The sequence below is a fragment of the Chaetodon auriga genome, chromosome 13 (assembly GCF_051107435.1).
Source record: "Chaetodon auriga isolate fChaAug3 chromosome 13, fChaAug3.hap1, whole genome shotgun sequence".
Lineage (NCBI taxonomy): Eukaryota > Metazoa > Chordata > Actinopteri > Chaetodontiformes > Chaetodontidae > Chaetodon > Chaetodon auriga.
In genome coordinates, this window is record NC_135086.1 from 22,077,306 (window position 1) to 22,098,906 (window position 21,601).

Sequence of the window (21,601 nt, forward strand, 5' to 3'; positions counted from 1 at the left end):
CAGAAAAAGAGAGGATATGATAGGGTGAGGCAAAGAAATGAAATGAATCACAGGGTTCTGTACAAAAAGAGAGAACTCTGACCAAACCTGGAGAAACAACAACAGCTGAGGCTGGTTTACTTTAATTCTGAACATGAACAGCACTATTCACTGTCATGTTTTTCAAAAAGAAAACATACCAGAGCAAAAGGAAAGGAATTTCTGAACCCATGGTTGACCAATTAACCAGTTGGCTGATTAAGCAGACACGTGGAAGACAATGGACATTAAATACAAAAATGTTAAATAAATGTTCATTGGGACGACTGTTATGAACATGCTGTAGTTTGTCCACAATGTGAAGTTACAAGTGTACCCGCCTTTCAGGTTTGTCTTTCTTAACTTTGTGTTGAAGAAGGGGGGGGGGGGGGTTGTGATTCAAAGAGAGCGCAGGTGCTTCATACACATAGACCATAACTTTGGAAGACTGCTGAATACATGCTCAGTCCTTGGAATCACTTTCACAAGAAGTTTTGGAAACTCAAGACAACGGCCTTCAAAAGAATTCATTGTGCCAATGTGTTTCCATGGAATGTTTCCATGCTCTACTTTTCAGCTTAGCTCCTCATGTTTCTTTATTTTTTCAGAACTTTTGTTCACTTTCTCTCTGGCATGACATCAACAACACATCTACCTCTGCATGATCACAAAAACTTTTGGTATCTCATTGGCACCTTGTACTGCATTCACACTACAGGGGCAGAACACGAAGAATAAATATCTGCAGTTGTTTCAGATTAAGAGTGCATGGCTCCCTTTATATTATCTGAATTAACTGCTTTAGTGTTGAATATTGGATTTATTTAGATGTAACTGCCAGCAGTGGAGGCTTTGTCACAGGTTTGCTGACACTGCTGCGGTTCTTTCCTGACACCTCCTACCTGGATCATGAACATTATTTCCCACTGGGCTGCTCATAATTATGGCCTGAACAACAAGACATGAAGGCAGCATTACCGGGTTGGACTTACATAGAGGTTAAAGTCACTTTTCAGCAGCTGGGAGCCCTGATGACACATGAAACCATACAAAATGTAGAGATATACACGGGTTATCAAATGTCACCTCACTACCAAAAGTCACGAAAGCCTGGCTTACAAGAGTGCATCAATCATTACATGACCCTGTCTCACAATGTTCAAAAGGAAGTTAACATAAAGACCAACAGCAAAACAAGGACACATTTTAAACGTGCCCCTTTACTCTCTCCAGATAGCTTCTTTTATCCCTGCACATTCTGTTAGACTCAAATGATATACTGTGTTGTTTTTGGATGGAAAGTGCTCACTGTTCAGCACGATCCTTTTGAAAACAGATGATACAGTAAGGTCAGAAAGCAATGCTGAGGTAAAAACAAGACAGAGAATTGGAAAGAAAAAGGGTAAAATACAAAGACAGGAGGAAAAGTGCAATCAACATACAAGCTATCTGCCAAACACTGTGACGGACTCAAAGAGAATGAGTGAGAGAGAGGATGAGGGAGGATGCTTTAGAGAAAAAGAGAGAGTAAGTAAAAGAGATGGAGCTGGGGACTCACTGCCACCTCTGCAGATATTGCCTGTCTCCGTCGGAAATCTTTGTTGTGTCTTTATGGGCCCGTACATCTGTATGGCAGCATTTAGAATGCACTTAAAGAGGACTGCTTGGGCCATTGATTTATCTGGGCCTTACAGCCACAGTCTATAGGTCTGCAGTGAAACACATGCACTCTCTCCAATGCCAGCCACAAATCTGCAATCGTTTGCTTATCACTCAACAGTCACAGCTGAGTGACTGGCGAGCCAAGTCAGCAGTCAGATGTACGGCCTTCAAACATTGTACTGCCTCAGATGAGCCAGAGTAGCTCATGAGAGATTCTTATTTTCTTTTCAAGGCTGTGGTAATTCTGCAATGCAATGACCAGTAATCAGGTGCCAGAGGAAGGCAGTCTGCATCATTTCCCTGAGACAAGTCATTAAACAATGTCTAAGTTCCTGACGGTGCCTGTTGAATTTGGCATTAGCACGTTCCACAGCTAAAGTGTCTCGTAGCATCTATTGTAGACCTACATGCTGGAGCAGTGTTGGTGTGTTTAATATTGACGGACAGTCAGGAGAAGATGTGTGAACGTTAAGCCTCACCTGAAGCCAATTCAATAACCAGAGCAGTAGGTTGGATGAGAGAAACTGTTCTTTCATGTTGCTTTTTGTGTTGTCTCACATAGTCAGCCTTAAGTTTATCTCCACAGTTCAGTCTGTAACACAGCTGGAACGCTCCCTCTGCTGCATGCTGCGTCAGTATGTGTGTCAGTTGCTGTCAAATGTAAATGTACTTCATAGACAAGTCCATGGTACACTGACTGTTGTATGTATATAATATACTTCTGCTAAACAAATGCTATTGTGATGCCTGTTGTAATGATGGTACATTTGTTTGACAGTCATCAACCAATCACTGATGTTCTATATAACAGTTACTTCAAAATATAGGAAGACACTGAAGCATCATGAGCAATCTAACATCTTATTTCATGAAGTTATGCATTTTCCTTCATTTTGGACAAATTGTCTCAACCAACAAGTGTTTTTCCAACATTATTGATGAAAAAAACTTTACTGAAAGTGAACTGTGCCTTTGTAACATGGTCCATTAACTTCAACAGTCATCTTATTTCAGCAGCTCTGGGCCAACAATACCTCATGAAGTGACAGGTGAATAGTATTGGAACAGTTAATAGTCATTCATTCCATTTCTTTTCTTTTATTACCCTAAAGTTTTCCATCTCCAGATAAAGGTTTAATGGCCACTAATGCCTGGATTGTGTAATTAGCAGAACAGCAAAAGTGCAGAGAGTTCTGAGCTAATGGAAGTGGTGGGAAAGGAGGGGTTTTTTATTGTGTACAGTCAATGAAATATGTATTTGGAAAGTATAATGATGAGGCTCATTTCTATTTCTGGAGGAACAAAGGGCCTGAGAGGCATGACTGAAGCACAGAGAAGCACACATACAGAAAAGCTCCCTGCTGGATCTGACCAATTTCCCTGATTCTGACTTTGGTCATTAAGGTTAACATATTTTCCACCACGCTCTCCTTCAGCTTCAACTGCTTGAAGGTATACTTTTTGGGGAATTTCCTAAAAAACAAAGTACAGACTCATACAAAAGTAATCCCTCTCAATCATCACTTGTGTGTGTGATGGTGTATTTATCTGCAGAGACCCTACCCTCTATCTGTATTTTCAGATTTTCTTCTTATTTTGCTGTTTTTGGGATGCAACCTTTGGGCAGTGCGTGTGCAGCCCCCAGCCAATAACTGCACACAGGCGAGTTCGCGACTGACACCGCAATCTCTCCATTATCTGTGTCTGAAGCTGAGAAGGCTCCATTAAATGATCCTGCCTGGACACAAAAACAATTAGTTAATGTTGCTGTTGGGTTGCTGACTGCTGTCTGTAGCTCAACAGATTACTAGGCATTCTAATTATGTTATCATCACGACACATAATTATCATCTACTACTATGCCTATTAGCGAGCCAGACTGGAGATGGCTAAACCCGCTGGGTAATCAGAGCCAGTAATCCAACTATTAGAGTAACCGATTAATTTTCATTAAACGTTCTTATAAAAAAAATACAGTATTTTTCATCAAGCGTGTTGCATGTGTTTTGTGGCAGTTATTTAATGGCAACACAACCAAACAGCTACAAAACTGCCCACACGGCAAGAGAAATGGAACTCCGCTCCAATCATTTTAAACCAAAACACTGGACCAAAAGACTGGCTCAATGTGGCAACAGACTGGCAGAACAACTACTACTGTCTGAATTACTTTCTACTGTCTACATGAAACATAAACGAAGACAAGGAGATGGATGCTGATGCTCTTCCCTGGACAGGACAGTACTTTACAACATCAAAACGCAGGCCAAATGTCTGCCTGTCACCAGGATTTTCAAAGAGAAATAAAAAAGAGCTCCAGCCTTTTAGTCACCATTGTATGGCAGTGTGCGATTATGATTTCTCTTTGGAATCACAAGGCAATCAGCAAAAGGGGAGTGTGCTGTGCTGTGCTCTAGCCCATACAGCTGCTACTTTCTTGCTCATTTGGGAGTGTATGGCATTCTCTCTGAATGGTAATTATGAAGGGAACAAAAGGGGCATTTAGAGACAAAGGCGGGTTTGGAGTGAATGGGCCAGCTCCCATGCGCAGCGAGTGTTCTGACTCCAAGTGCTGTTTCAAGAGAGGCGATATGGGGTAATTATGTAGGAGAACTTGCAGGGGGGAGAAAGGACGGAGAGGAGCAGAGAGAGGGAAATAGGCTGGGGTTGGCTTCATGTGTATAGAGAACAGGACCAGATAGCACCATCTGCATTCTGCACAGACACTGTCCGTCTGGCTTGCTGTTGCCTTCAATAAAAGCTGGCGCCGAGACAGACATTAGGCTCCAGAAATGGATTCAGACGCACAGTATAGTCAAGCAGAGACTGACCCTCACACACGCGCATGCCGGGATCTAAATTTAACAGCAATCTTGTGGCTACAGGTTTTCACCCCAGTCTACTGCAAGATGATCTTCACAGGATTCAATGTGAATGGGTCCTAATTTAGGGATGCCTGCCAAACTATGACAATGAACTAATATCCCAAATCCTGTGTGCCTCTGATGTCCCACGCTGGAATACATACACTGAATGTACAAAATATCACCAGCACTTGCCTTTCTCCTGAAATCCACAAAGTACTAGAGGAACTTTCTCTCTGATAAAATCCAGTAATTCTCATCAGCATCCCATATTTGATCTTTTGCTAGACATACAGATATCTCAAGACTCTCTCACAGACTCAAAGGGTTTAAAGTTCAGATGAATAGAACTCCAAACAAGGCGGTCCTTATTATACAGCAAAATGACTGACTCAACGCTGATTGATTTATTGACAATAATAAAATATACTGATATGAAGAACCAGCCACAGCTTTTGCTACAATTTCCTAGAACAGTTTTAGCACAGTGTTTGACTGCTCTTCCTGCACTATGACTAATACAAGCCTGTAGAGTGTGTTGCCAGCCCAATCAATCAGAAGCAGTGAAATAACCACATAACATCAACCCCATGATGATTCCCATGTACATGCTCCACACTGAAACCACAGAAATAAATCCCAGTAAAAAACACATTAAACTTATCAACTAACATCTACAAAACAATAATTGGTCAAAGGTCATCTTACCTCTCTGATCTTGTCACGTTTCTCTTTGACGTCAGGCTCTGGTGGCTCACCATCACTGACGCCCACCACTTTGGGCATGGGGACGGGTGGCAAGGGTTTAGGCCCTGTGTCCTTTTTTTTCAGGTCCTCCATTACTTTGTTCTTTTCTGTTTGAATCTCAGCCTGCAGCTCCTCACGCGACTTTCTCAGCTTCTCCTTTGCCTCCTGCAGTGCTCGCTCATGGTCTGCCCGAATCTTGTCCCGCAGGCTTTCCTCCTCCTCCCTGTAGGAAGCAGGAAGAAGACAAAAGGTAAGTTTTCTTTTTTTATATATGCTTTATTCTTTGCTTGAATCCTCATTAGTTTCCACAAAGTGGCTGATAGTCTTCCAGGGTGAACATAAAAGGGACTTATTTTAACGAAGCACAACACATAAAAATCACTGCGGTAGAAATTTATATGAAGGACTGTTTAATTTGTGTTTGATGTGGTTGTTGACCTGACTGAATAATGACTGAAAAACAACACTGATTGAGAGCACTGCTTGCTTCTTCCCAGGTGGTTCTAAAACTGTGTGAAATGCAGTGATGTTGAAGCTTTTGATATGTGTCCATGTCCATGCCAGGGTCTCCTCTGTTAACAGATGTGTGTTGTATTAATCTTACATATTCAAGTAAGAACAACTGAGACTCATCAAGTTTATTCTCTTAGTCATCTGAGATGACCAAAGATTGACCAAAAGTATACCTTTTCCACATCAAGGCCTAAAGAAATGTCATTTAATAGGTTTCAACTGGTTATGAAATGTAATGTTTTATTTTGAAATAAATTTTCTCCTGATCTATATATTGTTAGTGACGCTGAATGTACAGTGTAGCTGGAGATCATTCACTGCGACCCTGTCCTCAGATGAACGTGGCTTTAATGTGACTGATTTCCCTATGGTTGACATCGTTGACATGGCAATGTTAACTGCTGGAGAGGGTGTTGTGTGTTCACACATTAATGTTACAGCACAGAATTTGCTATCAGCGCCTAAATCACAGACACAGCATGTGCCTCCTCCTGGGATAAATGCAATTGGAGGAATATGTCTACAGGCCATCGCCATTCCCATCCACTCAAAGAAATTAGGTAAATCTACAGACTAGTTATCTTACTATATTCTTTTTTACTTGTTTGTTTACTTCGGAAAACAAACAAAATGGAGAAAAAAAGAAGGCTCTGCAATTAGCAGCTGCAGGAAACCAGACTAAGATTCACCCACCTCTAATTCAGATCATTATGGGAAAGACAAAACCATCAGTCTAATGGGAAACCAACCCCCCCACCCCACTATTTTGCAGTTACATGAGCTCCAGGAAATAGGGCAGGTGTAGAGAACACAACGAGGAGGCAGGCCATGCTGGAATAAGAAACATAATCTTTGGTTTCACATGGTGGTAAAAGCCTGAAGGTGTTGACACAGCTCTACCCCATGAGGATGTGGGTCAGTAATGAAAATAAAACACAGCAGGATGGCGAAGCAAAGGTGACAGAAGGACAATGACACCGAACTGTAACTTATGCCCTTACTGAGGAAAGATCATTTTTAAACTCGTCTGAATCTCACTTGGCTGTTATGTGGGCTTACACACAGATTCAGCTGAATATTACACAATGTAAGCTTAGCCCAGGTTCCCCCATCCTGTCTGTCAGATGAGGACAAGAGCATTAGACGACAAATGATGTTTGGCTGGGCAAGACTGTATTTTAAACTAATCATCATTACAGGTCAGGTCATAGGTCACCCCCTGTGTATAATCATACCACATCATATTCAGAGATGGGTGCACTGTGGGAGGAAAGATGAATTTAAACATGGCTTTTATTTGTCCAAAAGAAAGCTGATTTTGGTCCTCACGGTAAACTGTAGAAATTGCAGCTTCGTTTAGGCTTTAAATACATTTTAAATCAACATTTTTGCTCCTTTGTGTGTTACACTATTTGATGTCTTGAGCTCGGCAACATACTTAATTACCAAACATCATCATGACATGAATAGAATAGGGAAGAAAGAAACTAAAAAAAAAAATAAAAAAAAAAAGCACAAAAACAGAACATTAATTTCCCTTGACACGTGAGCCAGTCCCTAATGTTTTCATCAACCCTGTTGTATTGTTTCAGTTGTCAGGTCCAAAATTACCTTTACTGTGAAATATCAAAGCCAAGTCTGTGTGACAGTTTGTGCCACCATCTATCTTAACAGTGCTAAAATGTGTTAGTTGTGAGTTTCAGAGCACAATAAACATGAGAAATTTGGAAAATAACTATGTCATCTTAGTGCAGGCATGTGAGTCTATTTATTATTGACCTCCCATGTGATCAACACAGGAAATGTGGGAGGAACTGATGACCTGCTGTGATCCATGTGGACTCAGCTGCAAGCCTCCACAGAGCTACACAGCATAACATCTCAGAGAAAATCACAAAACAGGGCTGGGAATTCGTTTGAGTGTGTGTATATGTCTGTATGCGATGACTTTTCTCCCACTTTCTATACTTTTAGTAAGTTTGGCCAAATGAGAACAGTGTTCACGTAGCTCAGACTGCACCCATTAATGGCTTTGAGACGCCTGAGCATGTGAACATTCCAAGTCTTCTTCCAAGGAAACAGCAGTCAGGAGTTGGGTGCTTATTTTTTTCTATTTGTTGTTTTCTGGATGAACATGTAGGCAAGAGAAACAAACACCTAGTACAGTTAAATCTTGTAGTGTTGCAAGATGGAAGAAAACAAACTGTAGGTGCAATCACACCCATACTGTTCAGTGTGTGTAGACATTGTAACAGTCTATGCTTCTGTATGTATAAAAACAACTCCAACAAAAATACAATGTGTGATGCATTTGGAGAAGTATGGTGTCTGTGGAGCAAAAAGAGACTTTTCAATCTGCTCATTAACTGTTATTCCTCTCTTATTGACCACTTGTGTGGTTTTCACCATCCTGCTCTTGTTCGAATCTTGTTTATATCAAAGCTTTTTTTTCCTGGCATTCCCAGGCTTTACAGACACAATTTAATGTCAGGATATACTCTGTTCAGGTGTTTTACATGCACACATGTATATCCATGCATATTGTGAGTAAAATTACTGGACAAGGGTAGGAGGGGGAAGAAGAGTGACATGTGAGTCAGCCTACATGAGAACAGATGTCTATATTGTAGACTTGGTTGATAAGACTGTATGGTACTACCTGAGCCACTTCTGAAAGAGATAAAGCACTTACAGACCCATCAGGCCATTAAAAAATGTACCTGAGAGAGAGAGAGTGTTTGGAAGCCTTTGGTGGAACAACAGGGACACATGGCACACGTGACTTAATATACCTGCTGCCTTCAGATGGCTGTAAAGGGAGCTTATCAACTGAAAGCAAATACGTTCATGCGCGTAAGCTGTTGTGGATGACAGATGATTGATGACGAGGGTATCCTCTGTCACTGCCATAATTGGAATACAAGTTGTCTGTACAATTCAATACTGGTTGAAGAATGGATAACAAAAGAGAGCTAGACAAGCAAAACATGAATGTAAGTGGATTTTGTAACTCTGAAGAGGTCTGAAGGGTGAGGGGCAACATGGTTGCACCACGTTATCAGTAATAGGTCAGCAGTCTTATTCCTTTGTATAAGTGACTTGTCTTGCTGTCTATGACCTGTGTGTGTGTATGTGTGTGTATCAAGAAGAACAGGGACGGGGATGGAGGCAGGACAGAGTTAAAAATGAGAAAAAAATATATATGTATAAAGGAGGAGAGAACATTCTGTGCGACAAAGAACAGGCTACGAGAGGAAGAGAGCCAGAAAAAGACTGTGATCAGCATGCATCAACCATCCATTTTCTATAACTACATATCCTGTTCAGGGTCAGTTGGGGCTGCGGCATTTCCCAGCATGCACCGAGCAAGCGACAGGGTAAAGCAAGGCCATTCCGGCAGTCTATGGCAAGTGCATGTGCAAGAGTGGGAAAAGAAAAGTGTTAAAGATTTGCAGAAAAGAAGGAAGATAAAGAAGTGAGACGGTGACATAAAGCCGATGACACAGAGAAACGAACGCGCAAGACAGGAAAAGAACAGGAACAGGAAAGGGACAGACGTTTTAAACTAATTATCCTTCACACATCAGAATGTGAATCCATTTTATAATTCCATCATGACGCTGAATGTGGGGCCAACAGAGACCAAAATAAACAGCTTCTGAGTTACGCAACATTGCCCTGGAAACAACTCATAAATATTCACATCACAACTCAGCGTGTCTGATTTTAATTGACAGAAAACGTATTTTGCAACACCAAGATGGCAATTACTGTGTATATGCTAGTGCGAGGGAATGCATGCGAGAATGTTTCAAATGTGCTGCATGTACTTTGTGGGGATTTCGTGTTTATGTGTCGTATGTGTGTGTATTGTACTTCCCAGTTAGTGATATACCTTGTGAGTGGATGTGTGTGTACGCACATTTGTGTCGTCTATATTGAGGTCTGTGTGTTACTGACTCCAATCTGCAACAGTTTGTGTTTGTGCATAAATGACTTGACTTGCTGTCTATGGTCTGTGTGTGTGTGTGTGTGTGTGTGTGTGTGTGTGTGTGTGTGTGTGTGTGTGTATCTACACCCCAGGGGTGTCACTCTGTACCTCTGTGAGTGAGTGTGCCCTCAGCAACATGCATTTAAATGTGATATTTAGATGGCGCAGATGTTGGATGACTGGCTAATATCTGTATGAGAGTTCACATACATGCTTGTTCATCGGATGCGAGAGAGCATGACAATAGAAAATGGGGAGCTTAAGCTGACACCATCATCTAATGGGTGCTGATTCAGCTGCATATATGTATGTATGTATACCTAGGGTCTGCATGTTGCCACCAAACACCATCATACAAATTACAAAAAGTGTAATTTGTATGATGGTGTTCGGTCTTCAAAACGCTATACACAAGCAATTCTGGTGAAAACCCATTCCCACACAAACATGCATTAGTCTTCGACACTCTCTTCCTTCTCCCTGTACAAGCCCCTCCTCCTCCACTCCTCCATCTTTAATCTCACATCACTCTTCTCTCTTCCTCTGAGCCACTATCATAGTCTGCATCGCCATGGATTTCCTTCGAGTCTCATATAATGTCAAACATGCAATTAAGAACACATCAACAGCTGCCTGACTCAATTACCCTGACAGAGACAAGCGTGGGCCGCAGCTATGGAGCACCCTGGTGACCACTCCGATCCTCACCTACACCTATCCTCTCATGTCCCAGTGTTAACCTTGCCATTGCCTTGGGGGGGTATGCCCCCTGAAAGAATCAAGAGATTTCATTAATGTCATTTACCAAATTTATGTGCACTTGTTTCATTTCAGCTTAGTGTGAGAGTCTTCACTGCGTTTTGCTGTCATTTATGATCCTGCTAGAGAAAGGTCAAGTTGATGGCAGCTCGTTACATTACTGTAAGTGCACTAAAAGCTTCCCGACAAAAGTATGACCATCCCTCACATACACCGATAACACCTTATTGGGCAAACATCATCATCATCACATAGCTATAATTCAGATGTCACAATGTATGTAATATGCCGGGTAAGAATCGTCCATCACATTGTCTCACATCACTCACATACAGTAGCGACATCTATCCCACCTACCACCACCATCACAACATCATTTATCACTATCAGACAATGATCGTATTGATAATAAGACATGAAATGCTGGCCATCTCTCAACATGATAATAATATCTTACATATAATAACAAAGTCAGGTTCTCCCTAGGTAACCATTCCAAACTGTATTCATGTAAGGGCCTCATATTTTCAGAAAAAACTCCTGTTTGTTGTTCAGTTTTAAAATTAACTGTTTAGAATTGGCTATTTTGGTCATTTCTCCCTACCATTTTTTTGTTTTCCAGTGCCTGAGCACAAAACTACAACCAGTGGTAAGGGTCAGCCTGCATGCACCATAGAGTCTGCTGAGCCGATAATCCCATCTCCTCTGTTATTATACCAAATATGTAGAGTGCAGGGCTTTGTAGCATCTCTGTGTCAAGTACTTTGTTTAGGAATGCTGTCCAAGTCATTTAGCATAATTTAGTAATGTGATCCATCTAAAATCAAAGATGGATAGTGGTCAACGCCAACGTCTGAAATTCAGACGATATTCTGATATTCAAAATATCAGCATTTTTTTTTAACCCACCCAACCTAAATCGGGCAACAGGGGTGAGGAAGCTAAAAGCTGCATGCTGCTTCCATCTATTTCACTTATCCTCTGTCTCTGCCGTCGTGACCACAATCACAAGATCATCAATCTGTATTTCATGATGTTGCATTGCAAAGTCAATGTTAAGTGTATTCATCACACCGCTGGAATGTTGGTGAAGACTCATTTCAGTAATTAGCCTGCAGCCTCCCACATATAGACTTTACTTGGGCAGGCTGCCAAAATATATGAAAGTAAAGTTAAGTGTATTTGATGACCCATTTTAGTATTTTTTATTTTTATTTTTTTAGCCATCCAATGGAATGACACCATTTGCGACCGACTGAGTAACTAGTGGACGATCTCCCCTCACTTTACCTGTTCCTTCTGCTATCATAAGAAGGTTCCACTGACAACTGCACATGGTCTACAGAGAAGCAGAGAGAGAGAGACATTTCCTGGTATAACCACCCTCCTATAAACACAGTGCTTGTGGTGCAGCCTCTCCGGTTTAATGTCCACTTATGCCATTGTTCTGTAAAAGCTTGCAAGTACACCCAGTTGATGCCAATGTCATTTGGTGCCACGCCTCCTCTGAACACAACCTGCTGTTGTGAAAATACAATTGCGGGGTGAAAAAATCCAAAATGACTATAAAAAAACATACTGCTGACAGAGAAAGTCAATACGGCAAACACTTATGAAAGAAACGGAAGGCCAACGAACGCAGTGAGAAACCAGAAGTGAAGGTGTGTGTGTGTCTATGTGTATCTGAACCAAGCACAGCCCCACCCAACTAATTAGTTGTTTCAGTCATGTCCAGTAATTACTTCTTCATTTTATCAGCCTGTCATTGAAATTTCTTCCTCAGTGGCATCATGAAATCTGCTCAGCAAAAGCCAGCCCCTTCCATGGCAACTGCAGAGAAGCAGCAGTTGTCCGACTGCCTGGTGGGTATCTAAGAGATTATTTTTTTTGAAGCTGTGGAAACACAGGGCTCTGGGGAGAGCAGCACAGGCAAGATGCCATGTAACCATGGCAACACACACACACACACACACACACACACACACTCACACACTCACACAGGTCAAGCAAGTCAAGTCATTTATGCAAGGGAGTAAGACTGCTGGCCTATTAGTGACAACAGTCACAACAGTACAACAGTAACAACAGTATTTGAGCGTAGTTGTACTACAACTACAGAGAAAATACAAACAATCTCACCTTTCAGACAAGATCTGAGTTACCAGGCAAAGTGTTGCACCTTGGCAACAGAAATTATCCATAGAAAATGTGAACTATTCTAATCACAAGTTGTTGGTGTGCATTTACAGAATTTAAGATGAAAAAGCACCCACAACTGTAACATATGGGCCACACCTACTGCTAAAACCCCTACGCTGGATGGATGATTCTAACCCTCTGAGCTGGAGAACTATCATCTCCTCGCTTCATGGCTGCATAATGACAGCAACTCATTTCATACAGAGCACACACAGTTTTACAACTGCCACAAAGAGACCCAAGAGAATCAAATAAAGACTTGAATTGTTATTGTCTGACACATTATGGAAAGGACACCAGCAGAAATACCTTTTAGTTAAAGAGTAAGTTCTGCTATGCTTAGCCAGAAAGAGCTCTTATATCGCTCTGGCCAAAGTCACCAGACTCCATTCACAGAAACAGTAATTTTGTCATGGAGTGGTGGGGAAGGGTGTTTTAAAACGCTGAGTGATTCTCTGCAGGCCAATTGGTGTCCACTTCTCAGCACATGGAAATTATGATGGTGTGTGTCACACGCTAAATGCTGAAGGTTAAAAAACATGAATGATTTCATAAATCTGTGGCCTATGAGCATAAACCTGTTTAAATCTGTCATCATCCCCCCATCACAACCCACAGAGCTGACTCTGTCATTTCCCTTGTCCTTGGTGTTAAGTGATAATTGATTAAAGATAGTTGTGTGAACAAACAAGATATTTCCTTGAAGTTAACTTCTTTACTGAAGTACTACTCTCACAGAATGACATTATCAGATGAAACATCCGGGGACGCCTCCAGATTAGATTATTGACCGTCTGACTAATTTACATTGACTGAATATGACAACGTGCACATTTAATAAACTGGCACTGCAAACAATGATTAGCTACACAAAGTGATTGGCTATGATTAATGTCCATAATAAATGCGCACCTGTCAATCACCGCTACACACAGCAGGATGATGATCAAGCTTGGGACTGCCACATAGCATTCAATATAAATGAGAGACACCTAAATTCCATTCTGACAAACCCTCAATCCTCTGACCAAAAAAAAACAAAGTCTATTTGTTAAGATTTCTTTGCTTATCTGGGACAAAAGAACATAAGGAGGTGAAACAAATTTTGCTCTCTGTTATTAGAAAAGAGACTGCAGGACTAATGCAGAACAGAGAGAGTCTAGGTCCTCGAAAGCAGAACTGCAAAAAGCTGCACTCTATATAATCTTAATGCTGGGCAAATCCATGGCTACACTGCCAGTGTTTTCATCCTACTCAGGACAAGGGCATGAAGGTGGGCTTCGATAAAGGTTATCCCTGTGTGTGGGTAATTTAAATGAAGAATCTCTTGCACTGTGAAGGGTCCTCATAGTCCATCTCTGACACGTGAGCACAGAGTGTTCGTTTCTTGTCAAGGAAGAGCTCTCACAGGAACAGTCCCCGAGTTTCAAGTGATGTGGACAAGGCTGTCTCCTGCTAGCCCATGAACACCATAAGTGGAGAGAAGAGGCCCATGTTGGAGGTTGGTAAGGCAGCAGACTTTCTATTTCTTGTGTGGTCCCTTCAGCATGAACTATAAGACAGCCTCCATGTCCTTTTTCCCATGACCCACTTGGACAGCTGCATTACTGTATGTGTAACAGCTCTCCCAAGCTTAACTGTGGTTGTGTAATAGCACCCTCTCTCTTAATTCTTTCAGTTCCCTCTGTGCCCCAAAGACCTCTTCCTACTAACTACAATGTCATGGTGACAAACACACACACCCCTTTTTCTAAAATATATTCAGAGCTTCTTTCTCCTGTATCTCCTCTTCTTGCTCTTAGCTGGCTCATCCATCTTTGCATTATCCTTGCACCCCATGCTCCTTTTTCTTTTCCTAATTATTCATCCAAAACTCCTTCCTCCCACTTGTCAAGTGCTGTTTGTATCAGTTGAAGATCAGTTACTTTCCTGTTATGGCTGCTTATCAGCCTGAATGCTGTCAAAGGAGTTTACAAAAATCAAATAAATCAAATACCAAATGTGAACCATGCCAAGCTGAACATCTTGCCATGTGTACACTATACTACAGTACATAATCCTCCGTATCTTTAATGGTGAAGTGTTTCATGAACGCTTCTGTCCTTATTCTCTTTTCTCTCATCATTTCTGTGTACCTCTCGTCTTTCACATATGTGCACAAACACATACTGTAGATAATCCATCCATCTTTCTCACTGTATGCCTCAGGTGAACACCTGAGCCCTCACAGCACTCGGTCTGTTCCCATGTTCACATCTAGCCCTTCTGACCTACATCACGGCTGGCTGACTAATGCCTTTCTACCAAACACAGGAGTCCATCTCCTGCAGCTAGCACAGCCTGGCCATAAAACAAATAAGCACTAAGCCTGGTTGGTTGCTGCCCAGCTAGATAAGGTTTTTCCTACTGTGGAAAAGAGCCTGATGATAGAGCGGTTCTATCACCAAATCTTTAGGGAGGAACATCCTTAAAAACGTTCCCATTTCTGCCGCGACAAAACCAATGCACAAGAGCAATTTCGTCAACAATAAAGGACAATTTCTTGACACAATATCAAGTGTCAGTATCACACAGGCATTCCTGCAGAGCTGTTGCCTCAAAAGGTTTCCCAAGAGTAATGACATTGAGAGAAAAAATATCAGGATAAGAACAGATCCCACTTCCAATCCCCAGGCCAATCATAAATCCAGCAGCTGGCGTGTTCCAGCTCTGTTACAAGACACATTTATTATCATGTCCATATGACTCTAATACAGCTGGAGTGGATGTACTAGTTATGGAGAAGGGGGGCTGTTGCCTCTATATTCAGCAAGGTTTATTTGAAATTAAAACCTCAGAAACCTGAGAGCCAATGCTTTATTTGGGATTGAGCAATCTCACTTTGATCCCATTGCTTTAACTGACAAGGAGCCATTGTGGAGCAAGGCTGCAGCTCCAGTGTTTGGCAGAGATGGGATTGGTTCGAAGCTTTGTAGTTAACCATGGTCACATCGTCCCAGAGGACTGAGAGTCTTTCTCGGGCAGCATCTCTTCTTGTCCTTTCGACACTAAAAACCTACTGTCCTGCACTCGTGCAAACCCATTCAAATGAGTGTCTGTTTTTTCCCTTTCAAGAGGTCTTGTCACCACTTGCTGCACTCCAGAGAAATGGCCAATGGGAGACAGAGTGCAGCACACTTCTCTTGGTCACTGCTGTTTTTTTTTTTCACTCACACACACACGCACTTTGAGGCTAGCACCAAAAATGAGACTTCATTTTACTCTATTCACTGGTTTATTCTTTCAATGAATTTGTTTTTGTCAAAAATAACAACTAGTTTCAGCTTTACTCCTGAACACCGTAGTCCTTCATCTCATTATCTCTTCTGTTCTGCTTTCAACTCATCCCTCCATTAATCATGCCCACCTCCTCCTTTCCTGCACTTCTTCACTTCTTTTCCACAGGTTATGGGGTAATCAGTGGCCAGAAGTGGTGCATCAATTCAGCCTGACAGATGCAGTGATTACTGGGAATGTCAGCTTTAGGGTTGTTACCAATCACTAATCTGGATTTGTTCATCAACTATTTCCACATGTCGCTCCCACACAAGAGAATGAGTAAAAGCTGCCACTTTTGACTAATGTCAAGGTGATATCCATGGAGTTTCCTTTAAGAGAAAGTCACTTTCCATGACTTTTTAAACTGGTGTTAAAAATTTTGCATTGTCCGATATGTGTAGTACACAAGGATTTGTGGTGAGACAGAGGATTTCCCTCGTTTTTCATCTCTTTATTTTCATTGTACTCAACCAGTATTTCCCCTATAATTGTATAAATAGTCTTCAAGCCAACATGAACCCCTGCCATGCCAAAAAAAAAATCTTTTTTAATGTCAAAAATAACACCAAATATCCATGCTTTCAGAAATTAATGACTTGCATTTGTGGGGGTCTCGGCATACTTTTTGCCTGATGTGTGCTTCCGCAGACATCCGCTCATCACTGGTTAGAACTAAGTGAATGTCCCAGTTCCCCTATAGTAAAATGCAGTATAAACACAAAAAAGTCAAAACCCCATATTGTAGGAGCCACATTGGATCTAAAACTGTGATAAATACCCAGAAAGTCATACAGTATAATTGCTCGGGCTAGGACAACATGCTTATCTCCCAATTCAATACTATCACAAAACTTGGTGCCAAATGATAGCTAGTCACTTGCCAAAGTGACTGGTGAGCTCATGTTTATGCTGACAAAGGCTGTTGCTGCCCAAACATATTGCTTTCAGCATTAAAGCACATCACACTCTTACCAAAGCTTGTTCTCCCAGTTCTTGTTTTTTGGGTCTTTTTTTCACTTTGCACCTTGGTGGGGCAACACGAAATGGCAAATGGTTAATTTCCTCCACAACTACTCTGTCCTCTAACAGGGTTACAAGACTTGCTCTGACAAGCTGGGGCGTGTGTGAGGTCTAGGGTTCCGTTTGATATGTTTTCTATGTTCTGTGTGCATGTGCTCTCTTTCTCCAGTAACATTCTGGCTGAAGGACACATTTCAGAAAATACGTTTTATGATCATCGCCATGGTCCAACACGCTGCCCTGATGACAACAACGGACTGACACCTGTCACCTTGATGACATCAGCACACCCTTGTAGAAAAGTCTTGGTATTGTGAAACTTTGTCAATACTCATTCTATTGTGATATCTGAGTTTAGGTTAAGATCATTTTTAATGTTTTAATGTTTATTTATGGCTGAAAGTCAAACTTGAGAAAAGCATCCATGCCAAAAGCAGCCTTGATTCAAACCAAAGGCAGACTTCTGTGAACACTTCAACAGGTGATTTCAGTGACTTGTTTTTCCTGTTTACTTAAAGGAGGCTGATCCGTGAAACCACAGACTGTACTCTTTGGAATGAAAATAGAATCAAAATCCGTATTGTAGCACCCTTGAGACCAAAGAGGTGCACTCTCTCTCACACACACAATCTGAGAGGCTGCAGTTGTGTCCTACAGAGAGCAACATGGCTATCACATGAAAAACATGGCAGTAAAACAAAAGGAAGAAAGACGTGAAATGAGACACAAAGAGCAGATCTGATAAAAAGCAGCAGTGTTAATGAGGAGATTACGCCTGATGGAAGTCCACTCCTCATTCTGCAGGCTGCTCGCTCTAATACCAACTGCACTAGATGAAATCTCCTGACAATAGACAAATTAATTAGGATGAGTCTTAGCAAAATTACTACGAGCATGGATCTGAAAGATGAATTTATACTCATATCTGATCATGCATGTAGTGATATCTATTAGAAAATCATCAAAACACAGAGTTTAAATGAGGAAAGTAATAAGGACTGGTAGAATTAAGGCCTTGAAGTAACAGTGTTTTGTTTTTTCATTTTCATAATTACTCTTTAAACTCAGCAATGTTTTAAAATTTCTCTTCCTATGCACTACAGTCAAACAGAAATCTATTTACTAGGAGATGTGCACTTCATTCACTGAAGTTGCTGTTCAAGTTTTTCAAAATATTAAAGGAGTTGCCCAACAACGTTTGCTCCTTTATTAAGAAGTGCTCAAGCCCTCTTTCATTCCAGAGAAGGAAGTAGCTTGATGGGTGCGAGCAGCAAACTTTCAGGCTTCACAAAGGTGAGCAACGTCACTTCAGCTCGTTTAATTCTAAACAAGTCGTGAGACCAGTGACACGCTGGTTTCATCATCGCAAAGCCTGAAGCATTTCAGTAACTGCGTGCTCAAAGTTCCATCATTTGTCCGCCCTTCATCAGATCTGAACTTGTTGTGTATGTTCAGGAGATAGCACAGGGTGTCTCCAGCGAGTTTAATGTTGTAGCTTGTAAACTTGTAATAAAAGGAAAGGTAAGATTCCAAAACCAGCACTCTGAGGGTAGCCTGTGAGTGTGTGTGTGCGTGTGTGTGAGTGGGCGGTGTCAACCCTCTTCTGCCTTCCTCTGAGACAGAGAGGAGAAAGTGGATGTCCCTTTGACATAAGGATGTATGGACACTGACATGTATTGATGTTATTTTACTTGTTGAATTCACAGAGATGAGCGAATTTGAATCTTCAGCCGCACCGAGCATGCTGAAGACATCCAGCTAACCTGAGAGGGACAAACCGTTTCCGAGGACTCTGCGTCACTCTGCTCAGTGCCTTTATTTCTATAAAAAAGTCAGAACTATGACAAATTCTGTCTAAGCTGTCACCGCGTCTCTTGCACAGCCAAGTGGGTGGTTGTGAACAGGTTATCCCTCGCTGCCTGCTGAGAGACAGCCAACTCGAGCCGAGGTTGCCACGTGGAATCCAAGTTGCCCAAAAATACCCGAGAGCTCTATGAAGCTCCAGACAATAAAAAGAGACAGATCAGTCTGCAAAGCTGCTCCGTGGGGCTGAACACACCCGAGAATGCCTGAGAGCGGTCCACATGAGTGGCACTGCTTCTCCTCCATTCCCTCCAGAATGACCTCTTCCACCGGCAATCAGTGAAACAACATTCCTCCGGTGATATGAGTTGATGCTATAGATTGATGGGAATACTTGAAAAGTCTTACTATAAAAAATAAAGATTTCTCATCAATATAGTTTTAATATCTAATCCAGATAATTTCTTTTGGCTTCCCACTCCTCTCAGCTGCAAGGTGGCATTTAGCCTATTAATGGTCACATTCATTTGTTTGTTTTGTTGTGGGCCTGTGTGTGTAGTTAGTTATTAGTTATTGCAGGTGCTTCTTAGTCTTTTAATCTTTAAGTCATAAAGGTGAACCTGATTATGGGAGTTTGTGTATGAGGCATTCCAGTCACTGTGTGCATGTCAAGAGCTCCACAGGACCTTCAGACTGAGACTAAATTAATGAATTGGCTATCAGCTTTGCCCCTTTCAAAGGGTGGTGCCCCGAGATGAATTTAAAGTTTGTTACTTGATAAAAACATGTTTTCTGATAGCTGGAAATGACTGTATATATAACATGTAATATATTGGGGCATCACGTCCAAAATTTAGGGCACCAACACCAAAACCAATGATGCAATAAGTAATAATTAAATATTCATGAAGACACAACAGTACACAATCAACAATTATGAGTCAGTGTAATGAAAAACTGAGTTTATTAAAACTGCAAACCTGAGTGATTGAGTTTTCCATAAAATGCTGGCTGATGTTTTTAAAATGGGAACAATGCAAATGTTATTGCTATATTTTAAATTACATTTTGATATGTATTAATAATAAAAAATAAAGCCTATAAATTACCTTTCTTACATGTATATACGTGAAACACTAATAGTCACTAGATACACTGCAGACAGCAGCTGGCAGAAAGAGGAGGTCATATTATACAGAGAAACATTAGCTTTTTCTGAGTGAATAATTGTTAAAGTTACTTATAAAAGGGAAGCTAAAATGAAAATTTAGAGTACTCTGCCAGCCACTTGGGCAAGCAACCAGACATCATTTGGAGGGCCAATACTGTTCTAAAACTCTAGTTGGCAGCTAGAACAGGAAAAAAGGACAAAGCATTTTAGAATTTATCAGCCCAGCAGGAAACATACATTTGTTTCACGGCCAGCCCAATGGACTACAGAGAAAGTTTAGGTATGGATATAAACCTCATAACTGCGTAAATCAGGACAAGCAGCATTTACATGATGAGTTAAGGCTGAAGTATGATGTTGGTAATCTATTTTTTGGGAAGCAACAGGTGCGTTTTAATTTTTGGAATGGAACTGCACCACTATGATAGTAGTAGATGTTACAAAAGCAACTGTGGTGATAGGATAGAGCTAAAATCGTAGTGATGTTATCCTTTAAAGCCCCATTTTAGGTTCACGAAAAAACCATGTACCAAAAGCTTGACAGAGTACATCCAGCCATAGCCTGACTTTAGATGCCAGAGTGAGCTCAACAGTGGTGAAAAGCCTCTTTTATTTAGGTAAGGCACATTCACTCCTCCATGTATTTGGAACAACCAATATTAAATATCTATAGCCCTGTTGAATCTACAATCCAGTCTGGATGGTTTCATGAGACCTCTGCGCTGACTGCATCGCCTTGGTGCTCTTTCCAGGTTGAGCTAGTTTGACAGGGTGTGTGCCAGCATGTTTGACGTGTGACGGGCCAAAGTGCATGTACAAGCTGGTACTCCTTTATTAGCACAGGGGAGAATAGAACACATAGAGAAATACACACACCTGAGACAAGCACACCCAGACCTAGATTTACTCTGCAGCTGACAGTCGAATGAAGCATGAAGACACAGAAATGATATCTAAGATCACACTAAACATGATAAATAAGTGCCCCTTGATGTTGGCCCAAGCCTTAAATATGATGTGTGAAGCTCTGATGCTGATTTATGGCCATGCCAGAGTGCAAAAGCAAATCTATGGCCCTGCAACCCTAACAATAACGGGCAAGGCAATAAGTGATGAAACCAGGTTACTTGCAGTCACAGCATTCAACTCCATTCTAAGAGGAATGCAGTGTGAAAAGGTTGCACTTGTACCTTTAGCTCTACTGGAAAATGACAGGACTCACTTGACGAATGCCTCTCATCACAGAAAAAAAAGAAACAAACACTATAGCACACACACTTAACACATGGGTCACCACAGCACACAATGGAAATGCTTCTGATCGTATGGTATGAATGCTACAGAAAAACATATTGTGCTATACCACTTGATGTGCCAGTAGCATGGATGTACAGAAACTGTAGAGGCACATGAATATCATGGCTCCAAGTGTCATCAGCACTGGTTCCACTTGTCTCTTCTGATGGTGCTTCACACTTTCAAAAAATATTCACTGACAGTGATGTCAAATTGCCTACTAAAGCAAAAGTGCTATCA

At 41.3% G+C, this 21,601-nt stretch overlaps 1 protein-coding gene across 2 annotated transcripts in view; it reads right to left on the minus strand.

Annotated features, from left to right (window-relative positions):
• man1a2 (mannosidase, alpha, class 1A, member 2) overlaps window positions 1-21,601 on the minus strand; it is a 117,414-nt gene that overhangs the window by 88,276 nt on the left and 7,537 nt on the right. For both annotated transcript variants that reach the window (XM_076746405.1, XM_076746406.1), the window contains exon 3: window positions 5,253-5,514. In XM_076746405.1, coding sequence (XP_076602520.1) covers window positions 5,253-5,514 — 262 coding nt within the window. The remainder of the gene's footprint in view (window positions 1-5,252; window positions 5,515-21,601) is intronic.